Source organism: Rhamphochromis longiceps, linkage group LG23, assembly GCF_057381845.1.
Source record: "Rhamphochromis longiceps isolate RC_006_pf linkage group LG23, R_longiceps_female_GT1.1, whole genome shotgun sequence".
NCBI lineage: Eukaryota > Metazoa > Chordata > Actinopteri > Cichliformes > Cichlidae > Rhamphochromis > Rhamphochromis longiceps.
The window spans coordinates 5,720,546-5,737,812 of NC_140578.1; the positions used below are offsets into that span (position 1 = coordinate 5,720,546).

At 38.9% G+C, this 17,267-nt stretch overlaps 1 protein-coding gene across 3 annotated transcripts in view; it reads left to right on the forward strand.

Annotated features, from left to right (window-relative positions):
* The window catches only part of ncanb (neurocan b), a 172,767-nt gene that overhangs the window by 85,365 nt on the left and 70,135 nt on the right, over positions 1–17,267 (forward strand). For all 3 annotated transcript variants that reach the window (XM_085398156.1, XM_085398155.1, XM_085398157.1), the window contains exon 10: positions 8,747–8,863. In XM_085398156.1, the coding sequence (XP_085254282.1) occupies positions 8,747–8,863 (117 nt within the window). The remainder of the gene's footprint in view (positions 1–8,746; positions 8,864–17,267) is intronic.

Here is a 17,267-nt window from a genome sequence, read left to right on the forward strand (position 1 = left end):
GGTGTTACAAAACAAACCCTTCAGTAGCTGAAAATTGCACGTCCATAGTTGCATATGCAACTATCCATAATTAACATTTAGCTGATTATCCCTTCGAGGTCATTTTTTTTGTGTATGTTCAAGCAGCTTACTAAGCAGCTTCTGTTGTTAGGTTTGCCACTGGCAGTCCTGCTATATTGCCTTGCACCATTTATGGTGTATTACACTGAATCTGTTCTGTACACTGAAATGTCTTCCGTTTATCACCTTCGCCTCTCCGTGTGGGATGCACTGGCATTTGCCTCCCAGGTAGACACTAAGCCGAAGTTGTTGGTATGATCAAAAAATGATGGCATATGCAGCAGGTCAGGTGTTTTCTGCTGAATATTCCCCATCAAAGGCCACAGGATGTTATACAAGAAGTCAGTTTTGATAATCTCACCGAGGGACAAATTGGAGGCGCACAACATCTGGAAAGTTGAAAAAATAGCAAAGAATGGTCCTGGTCCCAGCCCTTGACTTGACACATCACTCTAAGTTTTGAAAAAAGTAGAATTTTGAAGCAAAAACTGCTGTTTGGTTTCTGAGTCATAGCTGGAGATCCAGCATTTTTTACCACCAATGATCCTCCACTCAAAAGTCAGGCCATTTGAAAACAAAATTGGTATTTGACCTTGGGGTCAGTGGTAAAATCACACAAGTACATAGGATCAGAACAGGTCTACCAGGGACTGTTCTGAAAATAGTTGTATGCAATAGCTTGGTAGCTGGCAAGAGTAAAGTGCAAAATTTACATTGTTCAGTTTGTAGCACAGATGCAACTGACTTTTCGTTAAAACCATGAGATTATATTTTTAAATCCCCACTTGTTTTAATAGAGTAACCAATAGGAAGTGAAAATATTGCAATTATATAGCATTTCACCAAGAAAGAGGAAGTACAAAGATAATTTTTAAAACCTGAAAACCACAGTTGTGATAGCCTCCAGCTCCCTAATGACCCTTAACTGGATAAATACAAGAGGATGGATGGATGGAATGAATTGCATTCAGTTAAACCATATTTAATTTTCTTCTAAAACTACCAGTCTTCACACGTATCTTGTGTACCACTGCTTTAGACTGGTAAAGGGAGAGCAGGAAGCAGCTTTTTCCCAGGGAGTTGAGACTGGCTGTTGTGTACATGATCCCTTAACTTGTAGGCCTGAGAAGTTTAGTGTAATGCTCCAGACTGCAGACCGACAGCTCTTGGGTGCATTAAATTGACGGTTGGGGCACCGACATCAGTAAGAGGCGAGAGCTGCACTACCCACAAGTAAACTTAACCTCTGTCTCACTCTCTCTTCTTCTGCCCTTTTCCACTTTCTTACCTTCCCTTTCCACCTTTGTGTAGCTCACCTCTGTAAATCAATCACTTTGAAGTAATCTAAGATTGCATTGGGGTCTGCATCTCTGTGCTAGAGAGACGTGTTATCTATATTTCAACACAAAGCGGTTTTATATTTCCCCAGTGTGTATTCAGCTTGCAGTGGCAGTAATTGTGGCTGATCTGCACTGAGTGACTTTCCTGCCCAGGGGACACTGATACATGGCTAATGTTCAGACATGTGAGTCTCTATGTCATTCCTGTCAGAGGCGAGATGGAAATTTGAAGTCATATAGGTCATACGGATTATTGACTGAACCGTAGACTTTGGCAGAGCAGACAGTAGAGCCAACTTTTTACAATGGGTGTATTTTTCATCATGGAAAGTCATGCCGCACCTAATTATCTTAAAGAGCACTTCTAGTTTTATACAATCTGGCCTAGTACTCATTGCTGAGCTGTGCAAACACTAGAAGTATTAAGGAGAAGATAAGAATGATTAGAACTTAGGTGTGAGATCCCTAAAAGTTAAATGGGCTTTCATTGCTTTCTCATTTCCTGTGTGTCTGTATACCATAAAAGGTGTGACTATGAAGTTCAGCAAGTCTGCACCTAAAAATTAAAAACATTGTTTTTAATTTTTTGACGTGCACATCGTTTCTGAAACATCGCCAGGAAGTCACGTTTTGCCCTCTTCTTCTTGCGTGTCCGCAGCATTGTTTCAACATTTCTAGTTTTTTGCGTATTTTACTCTATTTTAAATTCTAGACTCCCCAAGTGTGGGGAATTCTTGGAGTTATACAGCACAGATGTTGCCACTTTCATATACAAAAAATGAACTTGTGATAAAATAGATGTTCACGGTGGCCATTGAACAAGTGACTATATAAATATTTCACACTGCACACACAGATGAGCTGCCACAGTGATGACAACAACTCTAGTGAAGCCCATACTTTGCAGTTTAGCCCTGGCATTCATCTGGCTCTAACATTTCTGTGTGCTTCGGTACCTTTTCGGAATGTATTGTAGCATTAAAGTTTTATGGGCCAGCTCTTTCTTGGGCCTAGGTGATGGCTTATCACGCTCAGAGAGGGGGAACACTTGAACAGGCTGAGGTATGATCTCTGTCTCAGCAAAGCTATTACAAGGTTCACTGAGTCCAAGCACAGCTAAATGGTGGGTGATAAGCAGGTGTATATACAGCAAATGTAAGTGCATATGTGTGCAGTTTTGCCACATGTGGGTGTGCGTGTCACACATTTATTCATGCAGACTTCAGTGTTTCTGTCAGCACAACCTTTTCAGCAGGCTTCCATTCAGATGAATTTGCTAACCACTCAGCCTCAGACTTCATAGGACTTGAGACATTTCCCCAAGTGCAATCCTCTTTTATGGTCCATTCTAAATCCTGTGTGTGTACGAGCACACATCGAGGAGTAGCTTCCCAAATATGCCACAACTCTAAGATAATCTCTCTCTTGAGAGGCTTAGAAAAAAACTAAAGATGACCCAATGGAGCAGTAAAATGTCACCCAGCAGAACATATTTCATAAAACTGCAGAGGAATGAAGAGATGTTGCAATATCTGCTCATTGTCAGGGATGAAGACTTTACATTATCTGTTTTGTGAGTATGAATTTGTGTCACACCGCAGACCTTAGCCCTGGAAGTTGAAACCCTGCAAGGCTGAAAATGTCTCTCTTTTGCTATATCTGCCTATTTCCGTGTGTCTATGTCAGGGACAAGTTTCTCTATCTTTCCCCTTGTCTTTTTTCGTACTCTAGCCTCCTATCTTTCTTCTTCGGTCTTCGGCACAGAAGGAGAAAGACACACAGAAAGGATAGAAGGAGCGACCTATTTAAAGACCAGTGTGTAATTAATCATAAGCTAGCAGCATTAAGAGAGGAAGAAATGTATGACAGTTCTCTCTGTGGCTTTCTGTCCCTCTCTAGTTGGCATTTTCTCATACTTGTGCTTCTCTTTAATAAATGTGAATTTCTATCTTCTCCTCCCATCTGTGTCACGGACCAGGGGCTTTATCTCCTCCCTCTCATACTTTTTAAAAACTGTTTTCCAATTATATAATAACCGCAGTTAATATACGTGTACAGACATGCCCACAAGTACACTGTTCCAAAAAATGGTAATGTCAAAGTATCTTACTGTATATTTTACAGTTTTGTACTGTCTTTCTAGAATATCATTAAATTTACATAAGTAGACTGTAATTTTACATGTCAAAGGTAAAATAACATATCATTACTGTAAATATAGTAAAACACAATTTACTTCTTTTTTAAATATATTTTTTGTACATATGCATATTTAGATTGTAAAAATACATTCAGAAATGTATCATAATTTCACAAATATTTGTCTGTTATGTGAGAGAATGATCTGTTAAATTCAAATTTAATACTATGGAAAAATATATAAAATGATCAAAAATTAATGAGAATAATCAATAATTTAAGGAGTATTTGAATTATAATTTTGCTGAAAATTTCATGTCATCTAGGTCTGATTCAATAATTCAGAGGTAACAAGTGAAAATATAATTAATAGGAATAAAAAAAAAAAAAAAAACATAAAACATTGCACGGCCACTCTGTGCTAATTATATATTTTAAAAAATAAATGTAGAGGTAGGAATTGCAATTAATATAAATCTCAAAGTATTCACAACATTCCTGAACAGAAATAGGCCTCTGCACCTGGGGTGAGGGTGTGGCCATGAAAACAATGTGACATGCCATTGGTTGTTGGGACACATAATAACATGACGCTAAGCATCGGCCAATGAATGTGAACTAACAACCACAAGGTCGCGGGTATGGCTGCACTGTAGGAAAAAATCCTAATATAAAAGTATTTTACTGCATTTTACAGTTTTGTTCTGTTCTTCAAGAATATCATTAAAGTTAGGTAAATAGACTGTGATTTCACATTTCAAATGTAAATTAATGTTAAATCACTGTAATGCAATAAAACATAATTTTATTGATATATTGATATATTGATATACCTTTATTAGTCCCACAAGGGGAAATTTCACAAATATATGTCCGTTATTTGAAAGATTGAACTGTTGAATTCAAATGTAATGCTATGGATTTGATTTGATATACCTTTATTAGTCCCACAAGGGGAAATTTCATAAGGCTGCCGACCTATTGCACGCAATGGCGGCGCCATCTTACCCTCCGACCATACATACATTACACAAAACATCACATGGGGAAGACAGGTCAGAGAGGTATAACAATGGAAAATGCACCACATGAGGAAAGATAAGGAGAAAAAAAGAACTCCCCCCAGACTGAGCTCCAACAGGGTGATCAGTTTGAGAACAGAAAAAAACACCTCTGCACATAGCACATGAAAAAACTCTTAATACACCAAAGAAACACATGACAAGCAAGCAGGGGTGGGTAAAGGGTGAGAGACAGCCGATTTAGACAGTACATCCGGGCCTGCAGCCTGTATGCTGGTCTCCTTGATCCACCGTCAGCATCAGAGGGGAATAAGCGTCGAAGGCGTTTGGAAAGGGAGGGGGGGATGAGTGTGTGGAAAAGTATATAACATGATTCCTATAACCTTGTGTTACATCACATAAGTATTATTATCATTGCTATTTAGGGCAATTGCGGCTCAAGAGTTGGCAGTTTGCCTTGTGATCAGAAGGTTGCCGGTTCGAGCCCCGGCTCGGACACTCTCGGTATTGTGTCTGTGGTCAAGACTCTTCGCCTACTGGTGATGGCCAGAGGGGCCGATGGTGCGATATGGCAACCTCGCCTCTGTCAGTCTCTCCCAGGGCATGCAATCCATTATTATTTAAACCAACTGTTAACTGTATATTTCTGTACATTTACGTATTATGATTCATATTGCCACATTCATTGACCTTGTTTATAGGTAATTTCATTGTTTGATCACGTTAAAATGTTCCTAATTTGATGTCTAAAAGCACTTGGAAAAGGCAGAATCCCATGTGAGATTAGCGTAACAAACTGTATTTTCATTACTGAAAATAACTGTATTTTCATGAGGAAGTTATTTTCTGTTATTTTACGGTAGTATTTTGGCGCCCCAGCTGCCAGAATATTACAGTTTTTTTAAGATGTTTTTTTTAACAGTGTACTAGATGCAATGGGCTGGCTTTGTGTCTTCTTAAACATTCAAGCAGAACCTTGATGTGTACTGAAACTTTCCTGTACTCAATCCATACCTATGATTTCAGCACCAAGTCTGCAGGCTATTGTTTGTGGACAGATGGTGAAGAACACGGTCTCATTTGTGTGTAATAAGTCGTTACTAATTGTCTGCAGATTGGATCAATGTTCTATTCTGCTACAGCTCAGCTCCTTGTCTGTGTATTACCATAGACTGCACTGCCACCATTTATCACTGCTGGTAGAGGAAAAGTCCTTTTAAACTCATTATTAAGGCAATTTTGCTAGAACTACTTTAATTATAGCAAGAAATCATTTCTTTTGTGGCAAAAATTGAACCAATAGGAATTCATTTATGAGGTTTTTAAGGCATAAATGCATACATTCCCATATACATGAATAAACACAGCTGCCACACACAAGCTTTGCTCTAATTTTTCCTATCAGCTGGCAATGCCATTCACTGATATCTTAAAGAGCTTATGGATTACTTTTGAAGATCTGTCACTCTAATTTTTCACGATTGCAAAGAAGAGCCTTGTGCGACATTAATTCCAACAGCACCACAAGCCAAATCTATAGTGATACTCTCTGTGGTTTGACTGAATGGGGGTATAGTCATAAGGAGTTTGCCTTTTGGGTTCTGAAGCCTTTTTCACTGATAACCTGGTCCTCAGCTGCCAGTTACTTTGTGTGCATCGCTACCTTTTCTACTGCACCAGTAACTTGAGACATTTGTGTAACTGATTGAATGCCCCAAAACTGACAGAGATAATCAAATGGTAGACCTATTTTTGGCAGTATGTGGTAAAGTTTGAGTAAGTGTGACTCAAGCAGTTTATTTAAGTGGGAAAGAGACCATTGGTTTATTTCATTGCAACTTAAATGTAAACATTTAAAAGATAACATGTAGAGGTTTGTCGAAGAAGCCATATAGATATTTAAAACTCCAACATATTAGACTGTCTTTTTTTCTTTCAAACATATGAAACATAAACAGATTTCCCTAACATTTGTCTTGCATATTTATTTTTCCATTAATACTCGGCCAATCTCTGCTGGGATCAGCTAGTCGTTGTTTTTTGAGGCGTTCCAAACTGTGTTACCAACAGGGAAACTGCAGAAAGTCTCTACCTTCAAACTATGGAACATCAGCACTAACAATAGTTTAAGGATGTGTCTTGTCTCTTCTTTACTTTTTTAATTTTTGCTTTATCAGCAATTATAGATGCTGATACTGAAAGGCATTTACTAACAACATATAGCCAATATGGGCCAACCAGTAAATTGTTGGTGCTCTAATATAAAGTTGTATACTTGAAGTCTTGCTTCAGCCAGGTTGATCTCTACCTTAGCATATAAATTTGGTTTTAATACGAGCAGACGATACTTTTTATGGGGAATTAGACAATTATTAGCTCTTTTATATTTGAAGTGCATACCATAAGGGTATCTCGCTGATACTGATACCTTCAAACACTGCACAACAACATTGCGAAGGACATTTGCTTCGCCCCCAATTCCAGTTAATGGTTTTATTTATATTATACAATGTAAAATGTAAAAAAGTACATTTTACAATGAATTACATTTTTTTAAATTAAATGTGGATTTCTAAGATTTGCAAATCATTGCATTCTGTTTAAATTTTACAAAACATCCTAACTTAATTGGAATTGGGTTAAGTTAATATTAGCTTTGAGGCACTATGATTTCTCTCTATTCAAGAGAGGTCAAGAGAATAAAGTTCAATAGAATCTGTGCCGAGCTGAAATAAAAAACATTATCGTCACTACTATTCATCACTGATTATTTATCCCTAATTTTCCATTAAAAAGAATTCTATGCATTTCTCCTTTTTTATTTTTTTTTATTTGAAGTATGAAACATTATTGACTTTCAAGTCACTCGCTTTGAAGCTAAATGCATGTGTGTTACATGTGCACTGGTATTTATGGCGGCTAACCACCATTTCCACATTACCAATTTACCTTTAGCCCTGGTGGATGAATTGATAGACAGATAACAACTCAGAAGGTGTCTGTCCTTTACCTCTTTCCTTCATTTCCGCAATTTTTCTTTACCCGACATTTTGAAACCCAACCAAGCCTTCAAATTGACCATATCCTAAGTGTGTTTTCACTTTGTCATACACTACTAGTACTTAGAGATTTCCCCATTTCCATCAGCACGTCATTAACCTTTAAGCAATGTATGTTTTCAAATCACGTACAGTGTTGCTTTTTCCTCCCCACTGGTGAATTAAGAAATGAGCCTGTCTCTAATGGTTTTTCTCATTCGGCGAATCACTTTTATGTATTTTCAAAGCCAGCATTTCCATCATTGCCCCTGCCCGCTGTATCAACAGCAGCCCCTCTGCAACAGCAGGAGTTTATCACCATGTTTCACAGAAAATTGAACACGCGGCCACATTATATCTCGTGTGCATGCAATGAGTCAGGGTCAGAGAAACATCCAGATATTCACACACATATGCTTCCAGATGTGCACATGTATAAAGACAGTAACGCACCCACCAATGCAAGTGTTCCCACACTTTTAGACCAAGTGTACTCTGTGTTGTGCACAGCATCTCTATGCTCATACATCATTAAGTGAGCCTGGGTGTTATTATGGAGAAGATGCAGTGTATTAGATGCCCTGACAGATTGTGTCAGGGCCTGCAATCCTATCAGGATTGGATAATAAAAAGACACTTAATCTAGGCAGTTCCCTACAGTCCTTTGCACACAGAATAAAAAATCCTGATGATCATTCTGTGCTCTAACTGTCCTTGTCAAATTTTCTCCTCCCTCTGTCCCATACTAAAATATAAGTTCAATAATTACAAGTTAATCTCAATCTCCACCATTCATCTGCCAAAACATTTCCCATGAAAAGGCACAGAGTTATAGCCCACCAACGTAAAATGCGTTTATTATTTACTATCATTCATGATAAATAGGGGCATGACAGACACAACAACAGCCAATCCGTCACCTTGTTGAAAGTCATAGAGTCTGAGACATACTGTCTGCCTATGCTCTTCTTCTATCCCTGCCAGAGAGGAGCCAAAAATGAGCTCAGTAAGGGTAATGACAGAGGTATAATGCGGGCACATTGCCTGTTATAGTTTGTGAAGACACTTTTATAATGCTCTCTATCTATAGAAATATACCTGATAAATTCAGTTAACTTCTCCCTCGTCTTGTTTTCTTTCCTGACAGTGGAGAGTAATCCATGCCAGACCAATCCTTGCCTCCATGGTGGAAGCTGCCTGCAGGAAGGGGATGGTTACAGTTGCTACTGTCCTCAGGGGTTCTCTGGAGAGAGCTGTGAGATCGGTGAGTCACTGCCAGGTCAGGTATGAGTGAGGGAACCTCAGAGGTCAGCAGCTGCAAACTGCTGTGTCCCTGAAGCATAGGGGGAAATAATGACAGGCATATTCTGACTTAACATTTAACATATGCAGTCTACTGTGAGGTGACTTCACGAGGAAATGGCAGATTGCCTCTGTGGGCCTTGTTTCCATATTATGTGTTTGAATAACTGATTACAATCTCAGCCGCTTCACTGTCAGGTCCAGGAGGCCTGGGTCAAGCTCCCTGACTGAAAATGAACATGGAATCTCCATATGCTGCAAGTCGGCCGTTTGTGCCAGAGGCTGTTCAAGATGAAGTATAGAGTATGTGCCTCAACTGTGTGTGAGTGTGTGTGTGTGTTTTCACCTTCTGCCCTGAGAGCAGTGGGCAGCTCATGTTTCCACTCAGCTATGTGATGTGAGAATGTGTCTGTCAGAAAATGGCAGTGCAGTGATTTAGGTGAATGAGGCTGTGTGTGTGACACAAGGACATATAGGCCACAGAGGAGCTCTGAGCTCACTGAGCAGTGGAGCAGCTGATTAAAGTATTGTCGAAGCGGTGCACGCCGCAGTGGATGAGGGAAAATACAGGAAAGAAAAGGAAGATGTGGCAGTAGTAGAAAATATCAAAGTGACTTTACTACTTTGAATGGCACTTTAAAAACTGAGAAACACTCAGTGGAAGACTTTGACTGAGCTTAAACACATCACCTTTGATGCAAAGTTGTTGACAGCATTCAGTCTGACATTGATTCTGGGTCCTGGCCAAATTTCTGTGGGAAGACTACAGTAAATGTTAGCTTGTGCACAAGAGTTACACGATGTTGCAGTATGTGCATATCAAGCCATGTCCTGTTTTTGTGTTGTCCTTGCTGTAACAGCTCCAACAGATGAATTACAAACATCTCCAGTTGTGGTTCCGTCGTCCATGGTCTGATGTCTATGGTGTGATGGTCTTTTTCAGTTTTTCACAGTCATCCATGCAAAGACATTCGGCCACGCTGTGGTTTTAATGATCAATACTTATGGAAAGGAGTCACAGATCAGGGGTGAATATATTGACCTGGCTCTGATTATTCAATGCCTTTTAATGCTTTGACTCAAAAGTACCTATTATATAACATTTAGGCATGCCTGTGCATGAATGTCATTGAGGATCAATCAACACAACACTGGATCAATGAAAATTGATGCCAAATGAATGTATAACATCCACGAATGCACTTTGTAATGATTTTTAGCCATTGGATTTGGTTAAGGCTGCATAAAGCTTGATGGTTTATAGAAGCAGCTAGAATAAATTGTGATATTTTAGCTAAAATGTTTGGGCAGAAAAGCACTAAAAAGTCACAAAATATTGGTTATTTACTTATTTCTTCATTTCTGTGTCTCTCTTTGGCTTTCTTTTCTTTGAAGTTGTTATTTCCCAATGTAACTAAATTGCTGTGATGGCAATTAGAACAGCTGCATATCTGATGTGTTTTGCTATTACTTACCGCTAAAGGCAAAAAAGGTTAGCAACCTATAACAGAACATGCTTGACTACAATTTAAATATGTGCTATTTTGAAGAGGGAGTAGAAAGTCAGCTTTAATAACAGTGTTTCATTTCACATGTGTAGCCTCAGTGTCCTTAATCAGTCACTGATGGACAGCTTATTGAAGAGCTTCCATCTTTTTTCTTCTGGTTCAAATTGATTTTAGACAGCCAATACAATCCTATTATAGCCATAAAATCCAATAAACCATTATTCCACCCATTGCCCCTACTCCATACAAGGTGATTATTTAGGCAAAATGATGCAATGTCATCCTTAGGGACTGTCTCTGGAACTTTTGGGAATTCTTTGGCGAAAAGCATTTTAAAGAACTGGTGTCTTCATGCTTTTTGTTTCCTCTGTGAGTTTGTAGTTAGTATTTATGGAGGTGTGACAGTGTAAAAATTATCTTCCAACTCCACTCTAACTTCTATTCAGGGCTCTAACTTTATCTAAACCCACAGAAGGCTGTCAGTAAGACATATGGGCAGTAATAAATCTAAAGACATTAACAATCTTGTTTGAAGTTGTGGTATCCCACTGATCATGAGAACCAATTTTTAGAATGCTGCAATAGAAAAAGTGGTTGATGAGGCACATCAAAGCCTCTAAGTTTGATGGCCATGTGTTGATACACAGTGATTAATTATATTATCCATATCCCACAGCTGGAATGAGTTGGAGATACAGAATAATTTAATAAACATTTACTGCACAAATAAAATAGTTGAAGGACTTGTTGAAGTGATTATCTTTAATGATTCTTGTTGTAACAATGAAGTGTGTGGATTGCAACGTTAAGGTAAGGAGGCAAAGTTGACAGTTAACAGAAAGCTTTTAAATGCTATCCAAACAAATGCAACTTGAGCGGGGACAAACAAGAGCTTGTGAAAGGTAGGACACAACAGGTACATTCACAGAAAGCCTGACAAAGAGGGCAGGACTATTTATACACTGGAGGCTAATTGAAAACTAGAAAAAAGAAGCACATTCTGAGATGCATTACAAACCTAATAACTAACGCAGTTCACTATACAGCACACTTAATTATCAGGGCTCTAGACTAACTTTTTGCCATGGGCGTACTGGTACGCCTAACTTTAAAAAGTTAGGTGTACCGGCACAAAAGTTAGGCGCACACAAATTTTATAATAATTTATATAATATAATGTGTTTTTCTGGATACACTGTGCTTTTTCAGCATTCAAAGATTGATGACACCGTGTCAGAGCACTGGCTATGAATTTCAGAAGGATCAGGCCTTAACTTAACAGAAAAGTTATCAATAGTTCTTTTCCTATTACAGCTACATCCACTTCTGTCGTGCCTAGGCTGCTCACTAGGGCTGGGTATCATCACTGATTTCTATAATCCATTCGATTCCGGTTTTCAAAGTCCCGATTTGATTCAACTTAGCCTCAGACAGTCAGAAATATTATAATTCTGATCATTTATCAGTACTGACTTCATCAGAATTGTGAACATCACAGCAGATGCCTTTGTGTGAAAGTAACTGAGAATAAAACACAGAAAAACATGAAGGAGATTTTCCTGGTCTGGCTTTTTATAGCAGATAACCTTAAAAATATTCTACAATGTTCTGTATATAAAGTTTAAATTTCTTCAGTATTGAACAACAGAAAAAATAGGCTTTCTTGTCCGAGGTCATTTAAGTGACAAAGAGAAAAAGAAAAGAAAAAGACAGCAGCCGACAGCGCTGTAAACAACGGTAGACTGGTGGGTAATAATAATACAGAAAACAGAGATTGGAGACGGGAAACTGTTCTTGAAGTACAGAGAGAGATAGAGAGAGAGCTAGCTGTGCATGAAGTGTGTTTTTAATAGTCGTGGAAGCAAAACAGCAAAATTCATGATGACATTGATCAAATGTGAAGCGTAGTTTGCTGCTTCTTTTGCTGCTGGCTTGGTGAATTTTGGTTGGAGAGAGACAAAACCTGCAGCTCAGAATCAGCGCAAAAAGACGTAATCACAGCGCGGACCGGACGCATCAGAATCGCTAAGCTCCGACAGCGTGTCCGTCTACGGGCCGTCGGGTGAGAAAGCCGAGAAAGACAAAGCTGATTCTGATGCGTCGGCTCTGTGTTTACGTCTTTGTGTGGAGTCCGTGTACCTGCTCTCATTTGCTGTTTGGTTGTTGTTGAAATGGTTTTGTGAGCTTTAATCTGAGAATCTGGCGTTTCTGGCAAAACACAGTTATATTTAAAAGTCGATTCAGGATTTAATGAATTGATATCGCTTTATTCAAGCTACTCACCTCCCACTTCCACCTGCACTTTCAACTGGACCACGGCCAATCAGAGAGGTCCCGCCCCTTACTATTTCTGATTGGTTTAGTCCACGATAGGGGCATAATGTGTGTCTGTTGTTGACCACAGGGAAGGTTGCAGATTTTTTTTTTTTTTTTTGCTACCCGAACAGTTGGTCGCAAAGGTGCAACCAAATATTTTTTTTAGTCGCACCACTGAAAAATTTGGTCGCATTTGCGACCAAATTGGTCGCACTCTAGAGCCCTGATTATTGTTGAGTGATGACTAAAAGGCTTGTTGAGAAATGATAGGTATGTGTGGGTGCGAAATGCTGGGTGCTTTTAATTAAAAAAATGAAAGGACTTAAGTTTGTGTGAGCCAAACAACTTTAACAAGAGCACAGCAGCACAACAAGCATCGACTTCGTACATCTACTTTTCAAAACAGAGATCTGCCAGCCTTCTACAACTGAGGTTAATAAAAGCCCCATTTACTTTTTTATGAAAAAACACACAAACCAGATGCAGTGCCCCCAGGCATTAGTGTATCCCAAGTAACCATGATAATAAATATTAAATCTTGTTTAAAAATCTTTCTTATATTTATTAATACTAAAATCTCTAAATTTCACACACACTATAACTTTATCTGCCAGCTGTAAACACTGATTGAATCCTAATGGAACAGACCTGAGGGGTGTACTATGAAGTGAGATTAGTGTCTTAGCTATGCTAAGCTTAAAATCAGAGGGTTTTTTTTTTTTGTATCATGAAAGAGGCTCCTTTCTCACCTGGCTAAGTCATAGTGGTAACTTTAACATTTCATTTACACCATGTTTTACATTAAGTGCATTATAGATTCTCTGTTGGCAGATCTGTTTTATATGTGGAAGTTGTTAAGCCACACCTTACTAAAACCACCACCAAATGAAGTGCACACCACAATATCACAGGAAGGTGCATAAATTAATTTAGTGATGCCAAAAATGTATAAATGCCATTATAACTGATCCTAATCTGCTGCTAAGTCTATTTTACACTGCTGGAATTGCAGCTACTTGAAGACAGAACACACACCAATATTACCTGTTCAGTGAATGAAAGTAATTTCACTTTGATCTGTTGACAAATTTCCATGTCTCCTTTATTGGGCTATGGGACAGTAACCTTTAATGTTCAAACGTATCCAGTTTAAAGTTTCAGAAGTCTAATGTGCAGCCAACAGCGTAGAAACAGACAGCAGTGCTGAGAGCGCACTCAGCTATAAAATGATTAACTCGCATTGGAATTGTTTATTTTACTGCTCTGTGCGCTAAAGCGCCAGATTAATGATTTTCTGAAGCATTAATCTCGTCTCTTATTTGCGACAGTTACATTTTACTTTTAGGTTTTTTTTTATGGGCTTTATAGATTTTTATCATCATCATCTGATAATGTCTCTGCTTGGAATAAGCAGCACTCACAGAGATTATTTTGTGTGGAAGAAATGTCATGTGACCCACCAATGGCCCATTTTTATGTGAGTGTGCACAGAGCCAGAAGCACGAAGCTCTGCTTAACAGAGAAAGTTAATAATCACAACTGTGATACAAGTCAATGGGGTTTAAAAATTTTGTGAAATCCTTCCTCTACGAAACTAGTATTAGTACACCTCTCTGGTCTGACTTTACTTGACTGGACTCTCATAATCAACTTGAGAGTGTCTCCACTTTACAATGACACTTAAATGCATGAAGTAAACTAGATCATTAACTTTTCTCAGTGTTAATTTTTCAACAATACACGTGTAATACTATTAACCAACAGTTTAAATGCAAAACCTGAAACCAGATGCATATGATAGTCCACAAATCATCCAGTTTCTATAAAAGAATTAGGTAGTAGTACGAATTTGTGCAAGTCATGGACATACATGACATGCACACGCAGTTTCCTAGTTTTAGTGATAACTATCCTTTCATTTTATCATCAAGTATTAAATACTTTATGAGATCTTTTAAAGTGCGAGCGCTACAAATGTTTTACATTAATGGTACAGCTTCTATGAATATCCACAGCCATATGTAGCAGTTGTTCATGGTGACAAATGCTCTGGTGCTTTTGGAGGGTTTTGCCCATGTGACACAATGTGTTCATTGCCATCCATTCTGTTAAAAGGTCTATTAAGTATTAACTGCACTGCAAACTAATATATTTATGCCCATTTCATTCTAACTGGAGAGGGAAAAGCAGCCTTATGCACATAAATTCATAAAGCAAAATCAAGTACATGTTTAGTTTTATCTCATACTATTTTTTTGTCTGTGTATGTTCACAGTGTCACTCGTGGGTTTTTTGTAGTTTTGTGTGGTATCTTTCCTGTACTCCTATGTTTTGTAAAAAGAATGCTCCCACATTCATCACATAAAACACCACGATTACATTTTAGTTAGAGTGATTTTGTTTGTTCATGACCTTGAAAATGGCAGCAGCCATACACTTCATTCTTCAGTACTTCCTGCCTGTATCGCACATTCTGGCAAATCCAGCAGGTTTATTTTATTCAGTTGTTGTGTTAAATTTAAATCAACATGGATGAGAAGTCAGAGTTCAGGATCCTGTGGCTTCTAATCAAATGTACTCTGCTGTCTGTATATAGTATATTTAAAAAACAAACAAACAAACAAACAAAAAACTCCTGCCATGCAACACCAACAGGGTTATAATGGTGCAACATTTGTAGTTCTTTTGATTTAGAATCTGCAACCAGAGCAATAAATCACAAATTTAATAGATTCCTCCAAGATTAGGACCGTTGTTTGCCTTTATTTATAGTATAAAACCAAAATCCAACTCTTTCTGACAGAAGCAGCTTTTTCTGTTTAGTTCAAATGTGGTTTGTCGAGAAGGAAATGCATTAACCTATCTCCATCTATTTCTAAAGACTGGCCAACAAATCACAGTGATTCTAGGCAGACCAGGAATTATGCAAATTATTTCAGGTCAACTGCTATTTGCTTTGCCAGAAGATCTCAATCACGCCATCAGTCCGTCAATCAGGACAAAAAAGGGAGCAGGCAGGTAAGCAATTTCAGGCTGTAAATCACTCATATGCATCTAGATTAACAACAACACACTGTTATTACTGGCAACACATACAAGTCTGAGAGAAAATCAAAGCTAAAAGCTAGTAAATGAACTGTGATTTTTGGATTTCATATTCAGCGTGTGTTATTCAGCGATCGTGGCTCAAGAGTTGGGCGTTCGCCTTGTAATCGGAAGGTTGCCGGTTCGAGCCCCGGCTTGGACAGTCTCGGTCGTTGTGTCCTTGGGCAAGACACTTCACCCGTTGCCTACTGGTGGTGGTCAGAGGGCCCGGTGGCGCTAGTGTCCGGCAGCCTCGCCTCTGTCAGTGCGCCCCAGGGTGGCTGTGGCTACAATGTAGCTTGCCATCACCAGTGTGTGAATGTGTGCGTGAATGGGTGGATGACTGGATATGTAAAGCGCTTTGGGGTCCTTAGGGACTAGAAAAGCGCTATATAAATACAGGCCATTTACCATTTACCATTTTATAGGGTGAAGAAGGTAAATGGTGGTGTTAAAAGTGGGAAATTACTCTGGTCATCCTATTCTCACTTCCTGTGTTTTAACCCCTGTCTCACTTCATCTCTGTCCATCTTACTCATGGCCTGGTGTGGATTCCCCTCCTCCACTTTCTCTGTCATTTGCATGATGAATTGGAGGAGATAATAGTACCTGTGCTGCTTCATAAAGTTCGACAGTTTGGCCGAACTGACATGGTCACAGTTGCCTTGTAAGGACAAGCTCCCATTCTCATAAACTGCAACTAATGATCTGAGTAACTGCTACACAAATACTGATCATCGAAACTGACGACTATAATTGCCACATACAGTAATAGAATATTGGTAAATAAGACTCACACACTGTGTATTAAAATACATGTATTGTTTGTTTGTTGAATTGTCACATTATCACGGGAGTGATACGGGGCAGGGTTGTTCCACTTGACTGTAAAACATATTGTATGTATGTGTCATGAAACGCTGTGTGGCAGGCAGGGATTGGACCCAAACGCAAACTCACGGGGACAGAACTTGAACTCAAAAGCACAGCTTTATTGCTGGAAAATAGAACACAAGCAATACAAAACTGAACTGGGAAAAGCTAATTATAACACATACCAGAAGACATGGGGAGAATCACACACAGCATGAGGGACGACGCGATACTGACTCAGAGAAACACAGGGTTTAAATACAATGGGAAGTAACGAGGGGAATGAGACACAGAAGGAGAGCACAGCTGGGAGAAATCAGAACTGACGAGACAAGGGAGCAAAGTAGGATACACTCACATGAGACACAGACCTTCAAAGTAAAACAGGAATTAGCAAAGATGCAAACTAGACTAGGGGAGACAGCAACTAAGAAACACAGAGGGCAGCTACTAAATACTCAGAGAACTAAACAGAATACAAGAACACCAAACTAAGACACTACACTAAAGAACAAGCTAGGACAACAACGAGAACTAAGAACATAATACAGAAAACTCAGAGGCACAAGAAACTCAAAACACTGG